Source organism: Thamnophis elegans, chromosome 7 (assembly GCF_009769535.1).
Source record: "Thamnophis elegans isolate rThaEle1 chromosome 7, rThaEle1.pri, whole genome shotgun sequence".
NCBI lineage: Eukaryota > Metazoa > Chordata > Lepidosauria > Squamata > Colubridae > Thamnophis > Thamnophis elegans.
In genome coordinates, this window is record NC_045547.1 from 80062073 (window position 1) to 80081323 (window position 19251).

The 19251-nt window shown below is 44.1% G+C and overlaps 1 protein-coding gene across 2 annotated transcripts in view; it reads right to left on the reverse strand.

The window, feature by feature from the left end:
* LRRK2 (leucine rich repeat kinase 2) overlaps positions 1-19251 on the reverse strand; it is a 117602-nt gene that overhangs the window by 63222 nt on the left and 35129 nt on the right. The window contains exons 20-25 of one of the 2 annotated variants that reach the window (XM_032221706.1): positions 17556-17738; positions 17024-17136; positions 15897-15966; positions 13520-13740; positions 11711-11961; positions 10026-10174 (exon numbers count right to left, since the gene is read on the reverse strand). The exons of the other annotated variant lie outside the window; for it this stretch is intronic. Coding sequence (XP_032077597.1) covers positions 10026-10174; positions 11711-11961; positions 13520-13740; positions 15897-15966; positions 17024-17136; positions 17556-17738 — 987 coding nt within the window. The remainder of the gene's footprint in view (positions 1-10025; positions 10175-11710; positions 11962-13519; positions 13741-15896; positions 15967-17023; positions 17137-17555; positions 17739-19251) is intronic. 2 annotated transcript variants of the gene reach the window in all.

A 19251-nucleotide genomic window follows, 5' to 3' on the forward strand; every position in this document is an offset into this window, starting at 1 on the left:
CGAACGAACGAACGAACGAACGAACGAACGAACAAACAAACAAACAAACAAACAAACAAACAAACAAACAAACGTTCCAATATTTCAATGAATTCCTTATGTTCTGACCTAAGCTTCCCAAGAGCAGGAAGCAAACTCCTTGTCCCAACAAAAAACCCTTTTATTAATTCACTGTGAATTCTTCTCATTCGCATCCAGCAAAGTCTTTCAAGGGAGGATTTACAGTCACAGACCTTATCTGGCTTGGAGAGCTGCCAGGCCGATATCTGCAAAACTTGGCAAGGAGTCTCGGAGAGTCACGAACCAATTAAGCGAACTCCTGCAAACTCACTCCCCTGTCGCTCCTATTTCCTCTGGGAGGGCCCATTCCAGAGGTGGGTTCCTACCAGGTCGCACCTATTCGGTAGAACCGGTTCGTCAAATCTACCGAACCGGTTAGAAGAGGTTCCACCAGTGGACCCGGAAAGCAGGCCACACCTACAGAAGAGATTCCAAAAATTTTGAAACCTACCCCTGGTCCTTGGATATGATTATTCGACACTATCATGCTCATATTTATAAAACTCAGTGCCTCTGTGAAAGGTAAGGATGACTACTGCGTTTGTGGTGCAATCAGAACATTGTGTGTGTTGAAGTTGTTTTAACGCAAACCAAAGATGCCTTTTAAAAAACAAGTTTACATCATATTCTTATGCATGCCAGTGCTGTGTGTGAGGTAATTTAAGGTGGTTCTGACAAGTGTTGTCAGCATCTTCATATCCGGTCACATGGGCGGCAAGCCACTCCCACCCGGTCACACGGGCGGCAAGCCACTCCCACAAAGGAGGCCACACCCACAAAGTAGGTTCGAACAATTTTTGAAACCCACCACTGGGCCATTCCTCCTCCACCTGTGGCCTTACTCCCAAATGGACCCCTGTTCTTTAGCTGTTCCCTTCGTTTGGCAACTCTGCGCATGCGCACACTGGGAACAGGCTCCAGCTGTTCTTCTGCCTCACTGGGGTCTGACTCCGGAGGGCGAAAAACAGCCCAATGCGCAATGGTTGCAGTAGTTTGAATGCAGTATTGCAGGCTAACTGTGCCCATAGCCAGGAGTTCGATCCTGACCAGCTCACGGTTGACTCAGCCTTCCATTCTTCCAAGGTTGGTAAAATGAGGGCCCAGATTGACGATAGGCTGACTCTGTAAACTGCTTAGGGAGGGCTGTAAAGTGGCATAGAAGTCTAAGTGCTATTTATACTTGTATATTAAAGGCGAAATGGCTTACTTTGAAATCCAGGCATTCTTTGATGATGATGTGTCGAAGTTTAGCCATGGCCTCCGACATCTTCTGGGGCATTCACAAAGTGATTAGTCCGTGGATTTTAGGAAATCCCTTCTGATTCATCAGCTCCTTGGTGATTTTGCTGATGGAAGCTTTCGCTGCTTCTCGTTACTAGCGATGTCTAAATGGAGTCCAATGAGAATCACAGGGTAGAAGGAGGCTCGGGTCTGTAAAACAGAGTTGCAAAGTTCCGCATTAAGGCTCTTCTCCAATAACCATCCTTTTTGGGCAGTTGGTTTTATTATATCAACCCCTTTATATCATCAATCCTAGCCACCATGCAATCAGGATGTCATCTGAGACGCATTGTCAAACAGTTTAGAATTCTCCTTACGCACGTTCATTTTTAAGCAACACAGGGAATAAATCTGGATAGGATAGGATAGGATAGGAGGGGATGGGATGGGATGGGATGGGATGGGATAGAGAATGAATAGAATAGAATAGAATAGAATAGAATATAGAAATAGAAAAGAGAATAGAAAAGAGAATAGAATAGAGAATAGAATAGAGAATAGAAAAGAGAATAGAATAGAATAGAAATAGAAATAGAATGGAATAGAATATAGATAGAATAGAATGAGAAAAGAATAGAAATAAAATAGAGAATAGAATAGAGAATAGAATAGAATAGGAGAAATCAGATAATAGAATAGGAAAGAATAGAATACAATAGAAAAGGAGAAATCAGAATAGAATAAAATAGGAGAAATCAGAGTAGAAGTATAATAGGAGAAATCAGAATAGAATAAAATAGGAGAAATCAGAGTAGAATATAATAGGAGAAATCAGAATAGAATAGGAAAGAATATAATAGGAGAAATCAGAATAGAATATGAAAGAATATAATAGGAGAAATCAGAATAGAATAGGAAAGAATAGAATATAATAGGAGAAATCAGAATAGGAATAGAGAACAGAACAGAATAGAATAGAATTCTTTATTGGCCAAGTGTGATTGGATACACTTTGCGGAATTTGTCTTCGGTGCATAGCTCTCAATGTACATTAAAGCTGTATGTGATAAATCACGATCATAGTCACCATAAAAATACATCCATCATAAATCATAATATACGACACAGTGATATGTCATAGGATGCTAAGCAATCAACATAAATCATACTAGGAAATTAAATAAAACATTAGAAATCGGAGATAGGTAATAGGAAGGAGGATGAGAAGAATAATAGTAATAAAGTCTTAGTAAATAGTTTGTGTTGTGGGAATTAATTGTTTAGCAGAATGATGCCATGGGGGGGGGGGGCTAAACAAAAGATGTCTGAAATTCAGGTTGCTACAATAGGTATGATGAAAGAAGGACTAGGGGAGAACATGATAACAGTCTTCCCAATATCTCAGGGGTTGCACAAGAAGAGGAGTCAAGCTATTTTCCAAGGCACCTGAGGGGCCAGAACAAGAAGCAATGGGGGAAAATAATAGGGATGAGAAGCAACTTAGAACTAAGAGAAATTTCCTGACAGTGAGAACAATTAATCAGTGGAACAGAAGTTGCCTCCAGAAGTTGTGAATGCTCCAACACTGGAAGTCTTTAAGAAGATGTTGGATAAGCCTTTGTCTGAAACGGTATAGGGTTTCCTGCCTAGGCAGGGGGTTGAACTAGAAGACCTCCAAGGTCCCTTCCAACTCTGCTATTCTATTCTGTTCTGTTCTATTCTTTCTAATCCATTCTGTATTGTATTGTATTCTATTCTATTCTTTCTAGTCTATTCTGTATTGTATTGTATTCTATTCTTTCTATTCTATTCTATTCTTCTATTCTATTCTATATTGTATTCAATTCAATTCTGTTCTGTATTGTATTGTATTCTTTATATTCTATTCTGTATTGTATTCTATTCTTTCTATTCTATTCTGTATTGTATTCTTTCTATTCTATTCTGTATTATATTGTATTGTATTGTATTCTTTCTATTCTATTCTATTCTATTCTATTCTGTATTGTATTCTATTCTTTCTATTCTATTCTATTCTGTATTATATTGTATTGTATTCTATTCTATTCTTTCTATTCTATTCTGTATTGTATTCTCTTCTTTCTATTCTATTCTATTCTGTATTGTATTCTGTTCTTTCTATTCTATTCTGTATTGTATTCTCTTCTATTCTTTCTATTCTATTCTGTATTGTATTGTATTCTTTCTATTCTATTCTATTCTGTATTGTATTCTCTTCTATTCTTTCTATTCTATTCTATTCTATTCTGTATTGTATTATCTTCTATTCTTTCTATTCTATTGTATTCTATTCTATTCTGTATTGTATTGTATTCTGTTCTGTATTCTATTCTATTCTTTGACTGTAAGTTGACTAGATACTTGTGCACAGGTAGCAACGATAAACTTTCTCCTGCTTTGAACTCGATGATGCTCCTGGTTATTTGCACCCGACAAATTTTTTATCATTCAGGGTGGGTTTTTTAAAAAAAAATATAATAATCAGTAAGTATGTTACCTTGATATTAAAGAGCCAGGGGTTTCATGGCATCCACTTCTGATTCTCCTTTGCTGAGGTCGTACACCGCAAGGTATAGAGCTCGCTGAGTCATAAAGTGGGGATGAGCGCTATAGAATTCTTCCTGACCTACCAAGAGCACAACACAGCATAATTGGCAGATGGCATCTATGCCCACGCTTGCTCTCCATGACCCCCGATTCTCACCAAAGGGGGAAGAGAATTTGAACAGGAGTTTAAATCGTTTCATTTTGTTCATAAACAAGAACAAAATGTCGCAGAGCGCAAGGAAACAGTCGGTTTTTCCCAATTTGCTCTCTCACACACAAAAGATACACGAGGAACATGGTTAAAACGGAAAATTCCCTCAAACTTTAGAAGTTTAGAAAAAACAAAGCTGTGTTCCTGTAGGGACAGGGGTGTCAAACCGGCAACCCGCGGGCTGGATGCACCGCGCACAGGGCCACGCCCACCCCAGCTTTGCGAAAGGGAGAAAATGTCACGATACGTCACATGACGGCAACATGAGGCCGCAATTTGAGAGCCATGCTGTCGGAGAAGAACAGGCAGCATCTGAGGGAGGAGTCAAGAGAGGATCAGCCTGGAATCTGTGTGTTGTCACAAGTCCAACCTCTCTTGAATTCCACTGACTCTCAATTAGCACCAATTTAATGCTGACTCTTAGCTGACTAGACTCCGTTAGATGACTAGATAAGCAATAAATCAGTTTAATTGCAACTTACTATGTGATTCTGATTCTTAGAGCCCAAGAGTTCCCCTATTCTAATACCGTTATATCAGGGGTGAAATCTAAAAAAAAAAAATTCCTACCATTTCTGTGGGTGTGGCTTGGTGGTGGGGCCATGTGACTGGGTGGGCGTGGCTATATAGTCATGTGACTGGAGGGGTCAGAAGACAGAAATTCAATATGAAGGAAGTATATGTAATGATTGTGGAAGAAATGCACGAATGTATTCGTAACCAGTCGGCACGCTCTCTACAAGATGCAATTTTTGTGTTTTTTGTTTCATTAAAACAATAAAAAATTTTTTTTAAAAAAAGACAGAAATTCACTTTAACAATGTCCTGCTGGAGCAGGGGGTTGGGCTAGATGACCTCCAGGTCCCTTCCAGCCCTGGATTGCTGCACTCTTTCAAGGTATCCTTCCTTCCTTCCTTCCTCCCTCCCTCCCTTATTCCCTTTCTCATTCTCCTTCCTGATGGCACAGTGGTGAGAATGCAGTACTGCAGGCTGACTCTGCTCACTGCTAGGAGTTCGATCCTGACCAGCTCAAGGTTGACTCAGCCTTCTGTCCTTCTGAGGTCGGCGAAATGAGGACCCAGATTGTTGGGGGGGGGAGCAGCGCAACGTGCCGACTCTGTAACCGGTTAGAGAGGGCTATGAGTGCTACGAAGCGGTATAGAAGTGCGATCGCGCTTGCTATCCTCATAACCGTTTTTGCGTTTGTTCCCCCCCCCGCCACACGGGCGTGAAAATACCTGCAAAATCCAGACATTTAAAACGGTATCTTTCTTGATTTTGCCTTTTCGGGGGATCTTCCAATCGTTCACATCGATTCCGATGGTCGGCTTCTGAGGTCCCACATCTGGCCGCCTGCATTTCATGAGCTGTTGCAGCAAGGTTGTTTTACCGCTGCCGGCGTTTCCAACAACCATGAGCTTCATTCTATGGTAGGGGACCGCTTTCTTTAAGCGCTGTTGGAGGAACCTGGTGAAAAAGGGGCAGGAAGGCTCGTTTTAATTACACAATTGCTTTTAAAAAAAAAAAACAACCGTATTTTTCAGAGTATAAGACGCACTACCCCCACCCCCCGAAAGAGGCTGAAAATTTGGGTGCGTCTTATACTCCAGATGTACCACCAGCCTCCCCGCATCCTCGTCCTGGCTGCAGAGATTGCCACAAACAATGGATTGCGTTTTTGGAGCTCCGCGCCTCGTGTTTTTCAGCCTCCAAATGCGGCAGTTGGACTAGAAGACCTCTAAGGTCCCTTCCAACTCTGTTATTCTGCTATTAGCCATGTTTTTTTTGAGTGAAAATAGCCACCTAAAACTATAGTCAAGAGAATGGTCAAGAGAACTTACCGGATAATATCCCTTGCTTTGTCTCCCACATGTTTAAAATCTAAATTAAGATGTAATCCTTCCAAAGGAAGATCCCATATTCAACAATTTCCCCATTTCATCTGGAAAACACCGTATGGCTGGATTGTAACTAACATCAAACGATGTCAAGTTTTCCAGAAATCCAATGTCAGGAGGGATCTAGAGACAAAAGAAGAAGATTTATATATATATATTCAGAATAGAACTGCTAATCTATCAGTTATCAATGTGAAGCGGGATATAAGTCTAATGCTATTGCTATTGCTAATAAGAGAGGAAGGAAGGAAGGAAGGAAGGAAGGAAAGAAGGAAGGAAGGAAGGAAGGAAGGAAGGAATAGCACTTCTATATCACTTCACAGTGCTTTCCAGCCCTCTCTAAGCGGTTTACAGAGTCAGCCTTTTGCCCCCAACAATCCAGGTCCTCATTTTACCCACCTCGGAAGGATGGAAGGCTGAGTCAACCTTGAGCCTGTTGAGATTCGAACTGCCAAATTGCAGGCAACCAGCAGTCGGCAGAAGTAAATTTTGAATTTTAGGCCTGGATAGCCTTGAACTACGCCGTCTACATTCCAACCTGACCTTAGGGCACTAGATAATCGGCCATAACTTCCTCCCTGTTAATGACTACTTTGACTTTAACTGCAATAACAGAAGGGCTATCCATAGATACAAACTGAACGTAATCCGCTCAAATCTTGATTGCAGGAAAAAAACGATTTCAGCAACAGAGTAGTAAATGTGGGGAACGCCCAATCTGATCCTGTATTTAGTTCCTCTAACCCCCATACCTTTTACCTTAAGCTGTCTACCGTGGACCGTACGTGTTCTTAAGAGGTCCCTAAGAGGGCGCGCATAAGCGCACCAGTGTGCCTACCGTCCCTGTCCTATTGTCCCCATTTATATGTACTCTTTTTATGTGTTTATGGCTATGTTTTGCTTTATTATATCAATTTATATGTGCCACTTTTTCACGTGTCTTCATACTTGTTCCCTTGCGTGACCCGACAAATGCGGGACGACAAAAGCGCGCCGACGAAACCGCACCGAGAACACTGCGATGTCATAAACGTGTCCACAACAATGCGCCGACAAAACCGCGCCCACAAAAGCACGATTTAAGGTAAGGGTTAGGGTTAGGGTTAGGGTTAGAGTTAGGTTCAGGGTTAGGGTTAAGGTTAAGATTAGGGTTAGGGTTATTAGGTTGTTATTAGTTGTTTGTTGAAGGCGCACTTTTGTTAGTGTGCTGTTGTCGGCGCGCTTCTGCGTGCATTCATCGGCGCGATTTCGACCTCGCGGTTTTCTCGCTGCGGTCTCGTCGGCGCACTTTTGTCGAGCGCCATTTGTCGGGGAACTGTTCCCTTGCACTTGTTGGGGAAGAAAGAAAGAAAGAAAGAGAGAGAGAGAGAAAGAAAGAGAGAAAAAGAAAGAAAGAAAGAAATAGACAGAAGAGAGAGAAAGAGAAAGAGAGAGAGAAATAGGGGGGAGGAAGGGAGAGAGGGAGGGAGAGAGGGAGAGAGAGAGAGCGAGAGAGAGAGAGAGAGAAAGTAGCCTGCAGTACTACACTCTAACCACCGCAAAGTAAGCTTTGCATTAAGACAGATACGTATGAAAATCCAATATTTTTTTTTCTCAGCCGTGATTTCTTCTCTGCTTCTCTGTCTTAAAATAAATCAGTGCTGATTACTTTGAGTTTATTTACAGCCCAGTCCAATACAATCAGGGCTGAAGGAAGGTAATTTTTCAAAAAACAAACAAACCACGATTGCTTCAAACGTTCCCAAAAAGTATTTTGAAGAAGTATGCATCGGTGCCCAGTGATAAAGTCAGGACAATTATTATCTTGTGGTGTGGGTTACCTCTCTTAATCGGTTGTAAGACAGGTGTAGCTTTTCGAGCCGAGACCAGGAAGACGCTTTGTCGTTCAAGTCTAGGATGCTTATTTGATTGTGGTTAAATATCAATTCCCTTAAATTGGACGACTTCCAAAACGCAGGTCCAGGTAGCGTCACAATTTGTTGCTGCTTAAATCCACCGATCGCAAGCTGGCGAAGAGAGACGGGAATAGAACTGCTATCAAATGAGAAGTTAGACTTGGTAACTCGCGCCAATCATTTCCAAACACGAGGGCCAAGCAGGGAAAAAAATGATATTATTTTTCAAAGGATGCTAACCCTACATTTACACATCAGATGGCCAATTTTTTTTTTTAATCAAGTCGCACACTATGCAATTTTTTTTAAAATTAAACTGTCAGGCCTGCAGCCATCTTTTCTTTTGGATCTTTGGCCTGTCACACTTTCTATTATTCTGCTATCTATTTTCTATTGTGGGAAAATGGGAAGGGGGGATTGTACGGGGTTAGATGCTATGTAGCCATAACAACATTCTTTCTAGAAAACCAAGGTCATCCTTTGTCTTTGCACCTCTGCACCTGAACTGGATGGGTGGAACTGCCAGCATGGCAGTGGGAGATTGGACCATGGGCTGGACTTGTGGGTGTGGGGTGCAAGATCTTGAACTTTCAACTGGGTGGGGAAAACCGGGAAGCCTTCAGATTCGGGTTTTCCCAGATATGCCAGCATGGCTCTCTTCATAAATTGGAACTTTGAGCAATACTTTGCCCCGGACTCTGATTTACTTTTGGATGCTATTTGGAACCCTGTCATTAACCCGAATCTGAAACACTGACATAGGCATAGCTTTTTAATTCTCCCATTATTTTTTCCCTTTCCTAATAACTAAACCACTGTTTCTTTGTGTCAGCGTTCCAAATACCATGCAGAATTAAATCAGAGTCGAAGGCAAAACTATGCTTAAAGTTCCAATTTAATAAGACAGGAATGTTGGCATCGTGCTGTGGGATTCCAACTCTGGACGTGACATCAGAATCCCACCCAGTTAAAAGTTCATGATCTTGTCCCCACACCCACAGTCCATCACATGGTCCAATCTTCTTCTTCCACGCTGGCGTCCATGCACAGCTTCTTCCGGTCAGGTGTCCTGGTGCAGAGACAAAGGATGACCTTGGCTTCTAGTAAAGAATGAAAATAATACATTCCACAATCCTACTCCTTCTATTCCCCCCTCCCATTGACCATACTTAAAGAAACAGCATAATGAAATAAGAGAAAGTGTGGCAGGCCAAAATTCTAAAAGGAACATAAATGCAGGCCTGACACTTTGACTGCATATTTTTTTAAAAATTGTAAATGTTGGTCAGAGACAGCAATAAAGATACAGTAGTCCTTGACTTACAAAAGTTTATTTAGTAACCCCTCAAAGTTGCAATGGAACCATTACAGGGCCGTGGCCCATTCAAAACCGGGCCGCAAAAGCAGTAATGAAGCATGCACAGGCCCATCCCCTCTCCCCCCTCTGGTCCGTAAAGTCAGAAAGGTTGGAGACCCCTGTAACAGATATTTAGGATTACTGGAAGTCCTCATGAATCGGTACAAGAACAGGATGCGCAAATACTCTAGTAACTTACTGCGGTAGAAGAAGAATTGCCTCTGGAACAGTGAAAAAAGCATTCTGAGATAGTTTCAAGGTAGTGATGCTACAAGGCAAGTCCTTTATGGTATCTAAAACACAGAGAAATAAAAGTGTTATTAATCGGTTTGGAAAATCATTTCGTCATCAGACAACTAAACAACTTATTTATCAAACTGATATCCTATGCAGGATATCCAGTCCTAACACCGCTCCATCTAATACTAAGGTAAAGATAAAAAGGTTCCCCTCGCACATATGTGCTAGTCGTTCCGGACTCTAGGGGGTGGTGCTCATCTCCGTTTTAAAGCCCAAGAGCCAGCGCTGCCCGAAGACGTCTCCGTGGTCATGTGGCCGGCGTGACTAAACACCGAAGGCTCACGGAATGCTGTTCCCTTCCCACCAAAGGTGGTTCCTATTTTTCTACTTGCATTTTTTACATGCTTTCGAACTGCTAGGTTGGCAGAAGCTGGGACAAGTCACGGGAGTTCACTCCATTACGCGGCGCTAGGGATTCGAACCGCCGAACTGCCGACCTTTCGATTTACAAGCTCAACGTCTTAGCCACTGAGCCACCGTGTCCCACAGCCTCCCATCTAATATTACATACTCACAAATCCTATTGGCTGCTGCACTGAGTATTTCCAATTTCAAACAGTCCTGCAAAAATTCGGTGTCCAGGTACGATATGTCATTCTTGCTAATGTTTAAATTTTTCAGTTCTTTCAAACTGGTTCGTGCAACTAGGGTTGAAAGTTTGTTACTAGGAGAAAGAAAGAAAGAAAGAAAGAAAGAAAGAAAGAAAGAAAGAAAGAAAGAAAGAAAGAAAGAGAAAAAACAGCATTAACGCAAAGTTCACACAAAACTGCTGTCTTGTGACAAGTCCAATGCTGATTGTTCAATTTATTTATTTTATTTATTACAGCAACTTACGGGGTGACTCAACTCACGCATAGGTGGCTCTAGGCGGCTTATGACATTTAAAATCCCACTCCGTAAAATCCCACTGAAATATAAATACCATCCTGCAGTTCTTTTCTCCTATACAAGTTAGTTCTCGGTTTACAACAATTCAGTTAGTGGCCGTCCAAAGTTATGATGGCACTGAAAAAAATGACCATTTTTCACACTTACATCTCTGCAGCCACACGGTCAAAATTCAGATGGTTGGCAATTGACTCATATTTATGATGGTGGCAGCGTCCTGGGACCACGTGATCCCATTTTGCGACCTTCTGACCACCAAGTCAATGCGGAAACCAGATTCACTTAACAACCATGTTCCTCAGGGGTGGGTTCCAGCTGCCACTACTGCCGGTTTGCTCATGGGCGTGCAGCGCATGGACGCATGTGTGCAGCCCGCCTAATGGATTCTGCACGCACTTGCCTAGTACAATAAAAATCGTTCTGCGCATGTGCAGAAGCCAAAAACTAGAAGCACTGTAAATGCCACCAGGAGAACCGTTTTGGGGCATGGCAGGCCTGGGTCACTGCCGGTTCCAGTGACCCAGGCCGCCGAACCACTACCGGTTCAGCCGAACCGGTAGGAACCGGTAGGAACCCACCACTGGTGTTCCTGACTTGACAACTGCACTAATTCCAGTGGTGGGTTGCAGGCGGTACGCCCTGGTACGCGTGTACCGGAGCCAGCCCGGAGCACTGGATACCGTTCCAATACAGTGCTCCGGATGGCCCGCCCGCCCGCCTGAGCTCCTTACTGGAGTTTAAAGGCTTTTGCGCTTTCGTGCAGGTGCATGGCACGTACAGCTCCTGCGCGCCGCTCTACGGAGTGTCGCAGAGGTCTTGAACGCATGCGCACACTGCTCCCAGGTAAGTGCAGGGAGGCTTTCTAGGCCTAAAACCTCATGCAATACTAAAAAGAAGAATAGAAAAGGGGGCTGCTGGGTATTGTCTAATGGACTGTTACATTGGCCACACCCACCCAGTCACATGATCTAGCCACACCCACAATGAATCCCACCACTGCATGAACCCCACCATATGTTTTTCCTGGCAGTGTTATATACATGGTTAATCACAGCCTTCTTGGAGCATTGTGAAAGTTGGCCCATTCCCTAGTCAGACCAATGCTGGAGAATGTGATTCATGACACAGACTGAAGGGAAGGAACAGGGGTAAAGTTCAGCTATACTTCAAATGAGGCTTAGATCTGACTGCAGTGGGGTATTGCCGAAATGGTGCTCCTAATAAATGACTGGTTTTCTTTTGAAACTTGGCTTGAGGCTCGTGAATTCAATTAGGGCATCTTTTGGAAACCTGACAGAGTTTACGTTCTCACCCTTCCAATATAAGATGTTCCAGCTTGCTGAGAATATTGCCAAGATATCTAGGGATGCCCAACAGTTGGTTGTAGGACAAATTGAGTAATTTTAGAGTTGGACAGGTGATCGTTGGACTGAAACTTAAGGTGGGTCCAATTTCATTTCGCGAAATGTCGAGGTGAACGATCTGAGGCATTTCCAAGAGATATTGCGGGAAAGTCTTCAAACGGTTGCTGTGGAGGTCCAGATAGGTCAAACATTTCATGGTCTAAAAGGAAAAAAAAAGTTATGACAAATAAGCCTATTTATTAAATAAACTATGTTACGGTGAATACACGAGTAAGGTGATACAAAAAGTAGCTTATTTAAGGGCTCTCTTAAAAGTGATACTGTATTTTTCCAAAGTGACTTTAACCACATGTCCCATTTTTCACATTCTTTAAAATGGTTTAATCCAAGTTTGTATATTAGCAACCTTCCAATGTGAACATAATCCAGGGGTGAGCTGCTGGGGGTTTGCAGGGGTTCGGGAGAACCTCTAGCTAAGATTCTGTGCAGTTCAGAGAACACCCAAATCTCACTCCTGGCTGGCCCCGCCCACTCCACCCCGTCCCTCCCAGGAGTCCCCACGTGGCCCATTTTGGATTCAGGTAAGTACAGGGTGTGCACGGAGTCTTGGGGAGGGCGAAAAACAGGCATACCAGAAGTTTGGGCCCGTTTCTTGCCTCCAGAGAGTCTCTGGAGCCTGGGGAGGGCAACCCCCCCCCCCAATGGTGCAGGAGGCCAACCAGGCCACGCCCACCCAGCAACCGGGCAGAGAGCCCCTTGCTAAAAATTTTGAAGCCCACCCCTGACATACTCACTAACTCCATAACTGCAACATCCTTAGAAAACATCTTCTTAAAGTAATGAATCACGCAACTACGGCAGGAGTGAGTTCCGGCAGTCACTACTTCTGATTTGCTTGTGGCTGCGCCAGGTGCGCTTGATGCGCCCTGCACACGGATGTGCAGTCCAACAAAAACAAGATGGTGGTACCTATGGCGCCACCCAGAGAACCAGTTCGAGCGTGTGGCAGGCCCTGGATTGCTGCTGGTTCCAACGACCCAGACCTCCAAACCACTACCAGTTCAACTGAACCGATCCAAATTGGTAGGAACCTGTTGTGGCCCAGCAGGAGCTGTTGGAGTTGTCATCAGACTCCAACAGCGAGGGGCCCTATGAGTCAGCTTTGGAGGATATGGAGGACCCTAGACAGGGTTCCGACTCCGAACAGGGCGCAGAGAGGCTGGTTGGCCACCAGGAGGCGCCTGAGCCTTGAACCAGTGGGGAGGAGACAAGGCAGTGTGATCCGGACGTCAGCAGTGGGGAGGAGCCAAGGGAGTTGTTCCTAGATGCCCGGCACCTGAGAGCTAATAGGCGTAAGGAACAATTACACAATTACAGGAAGTAATTGCACCCAGCTGGTGGTCATTAGGCTCCTCTCCAGACTATAAAAGGACTGCTTGTACACACGCCCCTCTTGCAGAAGTCAACGCAGGAACAAATGTCGGAGAACATGATTGTGAGCTTGGCAGGCTGGATTGCTGCCACGGCTTATCTGTGTTGGATTGCTGCCAAGGACCTGTCTGTCTGTTAATTAAATGCCATAACTTATCTTTGGCTCGGAGTGTGTGTTATTGTGGGACGAGGGGGATCAGAACAGGAACCCATCACTGAACTACGGTAACAGGATTAGCGAAAAGCTGTACCAGGTTGCGCCTTAATTTCTCTCGGAGCTGAAATCTGGTATTTTCAGATTCCTTCGTCCTTCTTGGGAGACTCACCTCGCAGAGCGTCTTCGGAATGCACGAAAGTTGGTTGTGATGCAGCTCCAATTTGTCGAGGTGTTCGAAATGAGTAATTAAGCAAAGACTTTGACCGAAGTGATCTATATTCTCCAGCTCATTTGAGGACAAATCGAGGGATTTAATATATTCTCTGTCGGAGACCAGGGAGGAGAAGCTGTCGGAGCTCTTCATGCTGGATTGCGATACAGACGCGCCTTCTAATATAAAATAATAATTTAAAAAAATTATATTCCATTAGCATTGGTTTAATCAATTTTTGGCTTAGCTGTCCCAAACACTTTTAAAAATTTAGATTAAATGTCTCAAAAAGTTTAGTAATGTAGAAGTCTAACCGTTGTCTAAAAGTACAGGTAGTCCTCGACTTATGACGACAATTGAGCCCAACATTTCTGTTCTTAAGTGAGTCACCTGTGTGTTTTTTTTCCATTCAAGGTTTTTTTATTTTTTAATACAAATTTTTTACGTGTTATAGGAATAAAGAGTTGTCCGCTTCTTTTCTTTTACATCCTCTCAGTTACATAGTCCTTTTTACCTCATAGTTTTGTTTTCACTTTCAGCCAAATTATTCTCTTCCATTATTTTCCATCTTTATAGTTATTTTTTCTTAAGACATCAACAATATCTTCCATTGCCCCTTCAAAGTTGCACCAAATTTTCATTTCTTATTTTCTACATTGATATATTTTGCTATAAACAGCATGCGTCCTTGTTGTAGGCCCAGCAGGAGCCGTTGGAGCTGCCACCAGAGTCCAACAGCGAGGGGCCCTATGAGTCGGCTCTGGAGGATGTGGAGGACCCTGGACAGGATTCTGACTCCGAGCAGGGCGCAGAGAGGCTGGTTGGCCACCAGGAGGCGCCTGAGCCTTGGACCAGTAGGGAGGAAACAAGGGAGTGTGAGCCTGAGGTCAGCAGTGAGTTGTTCCTGGATGCACGCCATCGAAGAGCTAATAGGCGTCAGGAACAGTTGCGCAGTTACAGGAGGTAATTGCACTCAGCTGGTGGTCATTAGGCTCCTCTCCAGACTATAAAAAGACTACTTGTGCACACGCCCCTCTTTGCAGAAATCAACGCATTGACTAAAAGTTGGAGAACTTTTGTAACTACCTTGGCAGTCTGGATTGCTGCCAAGGTTTGTCTGAGTTGCTGCCAAGATCCTTATGTGTTTGTTCTGCTTGGTTTTCAGCCACCGAGGTTTTGGTTTCTTGCTATTAAAGTACATTCCAGTTAAGCTTGTCTCAGCATTCATTACTGGACGGAGGAGGGGGTCAGAACATTTTTGTTTTCACTTTCAGCCAAATTATTCTCTTCCATTATTTTCCATCTTTATAGTTATTTTTTCTTAAGACATCAACAATATCTTCCATTGCCCCTTCAAAGTTGCACCAAATTTTCATTTCTTATTTTCTACATTGATGTATTTTGCTATAAACAGCATACGTCCTCTAATTCAATTTAAGCATAGAGAGCATTTCTTTCACCTTTTTTCTACCATTAACAATATACTGTCATTTCTTTATTTCTTAATTAAGTAACAATCTTACTACTCTTCTCTTTAGTCTGCTAATATAACTCTTTTTCCCTTTCTTCCTCTTTTAACCATTTTCTCTCGGGCTCCCAAAAAATCCCAGTTTTAATTCATTTCCTTCTTCTCCCCCTTTCCTCTAACTTCTTCTTTTTCTTTCCCTTATTTTTGGAGTTATTATATCTTTTCTTCAGCGTACTTACTTTTATTATCCTAGTAATTTCCCCCTTTTCTCCTCCTTTCCTTACTATTTTGTGGTTTCTTTCTGGGGAGATCTCCCCCTTCAGCTACTTTCTCTTTGTAGTGAGTTACCTGTTAAGTGAATTCATTTTACGAACTGTTTGTTTGCCACCGTTGCTAAGTGATTCACTGCCGTTGTTGAATTAGAAACACGGTTGTTAAGTGAATCTGGCTTCCGCAATGACTTTGCTTGTCAGAATGTCGCAAAAGGGGATCGCGTGACCCCGGGACAGTGTGACGGTCATAAGTATGAACCAGTTGCTAAGCCTCTGAATGTAAATCACGTGACTGTGGGGATGCTGAAATGGTCATAGTCATAACTCACTTTTTCTCACTGCCGTTGTAACTTTGAGTAGTCGCTAAATAAACTGTGGTAAGTCGAGGACTATCTGTATGTGGGTTCACCTCCCCCCCCAATACACCCGCATCAAACTGGCATCAATCCAATAATAGTAACGCTATAAACAGTCTTGTTCATAATTACGGTATTCTGCGCCATTTTGGCTTCATTGTCTTTTTAACTATTTTCGATCAGGCGCGCTTCAACAAGACGCGTTTAAACTTTAAAATCTATTATAACTTTTTACTTACTGTTCGAGTCTTCTGAAAACATGTTTTTTCTTCTTTGGTTCTTTAGCGGTTCGTAAGGCGAGCCAGCCCCCTGAAACAAGGTCAAAATAATAATTTTAAAAAAAATCTGGATGTCCGAACAATTTTAATTCGAACAGTTCGAACAATTAAATCAGTGGAGCAACTTGCTGCCAGAAGTTGTAAATGCTCCAACACTGGAAATTTAAAAGAAGAGATTGGATAACCGGGGGCGGGCTGCTGGGGGTTCGCGCGGGATTGGGCGATCCTCTAGCTACAATTCTTCTCAGTTCGGTGAATCCCTAAATGCCACTCCTGGCTGGCCACGCCCTCCTTGCTCTTCCCCTCCTAGGGATTTCCACGTGGCCCATGAAGTGGCTCGGGGAGGGGGGAAAATGGGCCTACCAAAGGTTCCAGAAGTCTGGAAACAGGCCTGTTTCCAGCCTCTGGAGGGTCTCCAGAGCCCGGGGGGAGCAGTTTTCGCCCTCCCGAGGCAAAAAATGCCCCCACCCATCGTGGTGCAGGAGGACAACTAGGCCACACCCACCATGGCCATGGCCACCCAGCAACAGGGCAGCGAACCCGTTGCTGCAATTTTTGAAGCCCACTCCTGTGGGTAACCATTTGTCTGAAATTGTGTAGGGTTTCCTGCCTAATCAGGGGGTCAGACTAGAAGACCTCCAAGGTCCCTTCCAACTCTGTCATTCTATTCTTTAAGGAGATTCCACATTCAAGACATGATTCCTTGCCCACAAAGGGTGCTAATCTAATTTAACTTTCTTTTCCACTGTTCAAGTAAAATAGACACCACTGACAAAAGAAAGACATGGCTAAACACAGGTAGTCCTCGACTTAACAACAGTTCACTTACTGACCGTTCAAAGTTACAACACATTTGAGGAAAAAAGCGACTTAGGACCGTTTTTCACACTTACGACCGTTCGCAGCCTCCCCGTGGACACACGATCAAAATTGAGATGCTTGGCAACTGGTTCATATTTATGATGGTCGCATTGCCCTGGAGTCACTGGGGTAATAGAGCCATTGTAACTTTGAACGGGGGCTGAACTGATCGTCGTTAAACGAGGACTACCTGTACAATTAGAACCCGCTTGAACTATTGGTCTCACCACAGACTTGGAATGTCTTTGTTGCGGGGGAGTAAAAGTCCGAAGAGGTTTGCAGAGGTCGGCAGCGGCCACAGAGTAAGATTTTTGCCTCACCATAAATGAGCTTTCACTCCCTGAGGTAAAAAGAAAACAATCGATTAAAATAAATTACACCTATATGTATAAAACAGGGAAATGAAAAAAAAACCAAACACACACAAACACACAAAACTCCAACTAGTAACAATCTAGATGTCAGAAATGTAGCATGATACTCTCCCCTTTTAGGAATTTCATCCCTCTTAAGTAAGAGGAATTTCATCCCTCTTTTGGAGTAGAGTTGGGGCGACTGGATAAAGCTGAGCATTGACTGGACAGATGCCCTTCCTGACACCTATATGGAGTTCGCAGCAGATTTTTATATTTCTTTATGCCCGGGGAGAGAGAAATTATCCGCGCTACATAGGACTAAACTCTCAACCTTCTGAACGGGAGGCGATCAGCTCCATCACTAGGCCCCCACGCCGCCACTGGTTTCATTAAGCACGCATACCTTCGCTGTCTACATCGTCAGTCAAAGAGAAAACATTGTCCACTAAAGGGTCAGGTAAGAACGTCCATTCATCCAACTTCAGCATTTCATCGTTCTGGCTATTGATGTCGGATCTTGACTGATCTTCGTAACTGCTCGTCCTTTGGTATCGAAGGATCATTACGGCCAACGGAGAACTTGGATCTTACGTGCAAGAAAGAAAAGTAAGACTATTTCACAAATATGGGACAGACTACAGCCGGGATGGCGAAGACCCTACTCCGCGTGGCACGCAGAGCCCTCTCGGGGCTTCAAGGTGCTAGTCGTTACTTTTAAAGCCCTACATGGTTTAGGACCTGGCTACCTAAGAGACCGCCTCCTGCCACTTACCTCCCAACGACCAACAAGATCGCACAGGTTGGGCCTCCTCCGGGTGCCGTCAACCGGACAATGAGGGCTGGCGGGCCCCCGGGGGAGGGCCTTCTCTGTTGCTGCGCCGGCACTGTGGAACGATCTACCCGTAGAGATCCGGACCCTTACCACTCTCCCGGCCTTCCGTAAAGCCATCAAGACCTGGCTGCTCTGGCAGGCCTGGGGCTGTTGATTGATATCCAGCCCCGCTTAGATGGAATGGATGATGTGGACTTTTAATTGTATTTTTTATTCTTAAATTTTAAATGTTTCTTTTGTCTTGTTGTGAGCCGCCCAGAGTCCCAATGGGAGTGGGTGGCATACAAATTTTATTAAACTTGAAACTCGAAACTCGGCGGGTACGTCAGCCGTTGCCCCAGCCCAGCTGCACCATGCATGCGCATGTGCCTCCGGCCGGCCAGCTGGTCTTTGGGTCTCCGCTGCACATGTGTGTTTGAGAGTGCATGTGCGGGGAGCTCACTGCACCCTGTTTTTGGTCTGAAAGGCCTCCTGCACCAATCTGGAAGCCGAAATGGGCGGGGTGGGCGGGGTGCATACGCAGTGAGCGCTCGCATTGCATTATGGGGTTTTGCGTGAGTGCTTTGGGCACTCGGCACCAAAAAGGTTAGCTATCACTGGACTACATTACTACAGGGGTGTCAAACTCAAAGCCCGCGGGCCGTATCCGTTCTGTCGGGTGCGTACATCTGGATTGCGGGGCTCACCTGAAAATAACAAAAGCGATCTGGCCCGCGGTGCCTCTCCATGCCCTGTTTTGGGAGCAAAATACTGCAGGAGTACCAAAAACGGGCTACAGGGGAGCACGCACGCAGCCCCCCGCCCCGTTTTGTCTGGCAAAGTGCTGCAGGGAGGCGTCCATCCTATCTCTCCCCCCTCCTTCCCATGGCCCGCGGAGGAGATCTACACTGCTGATCCAGCCCTCGAAGGAATCCAGTTTGACGCCCTTGCGGTACTACGTACAACGGCTGCATCCAGAGCCATGAGTAATTTGAACATACAAGCGTTGTTTACCTAGCTCTATTTCCAGTTCAGAACAACTGGAAAGCTTCGATTACCCATTTCAAAATAATGCAGAGCTGCAAAACGATGGAATTCTGTTTTTGTCCTAATACCGATAGTCCGTGACTTACGACCACAATTGAGCCCAAAATGTATGTTGTTAAGTGAGAAATTTGTTCCATGAGCCTTGCCCCAATGTTCTTGCCAAATCTGTTAAGTGAATCACTGTGTCAACTCCAAAAGTTGCCATGGTGAGGAAAGGGGAGCAGTGCATTCCACACATACT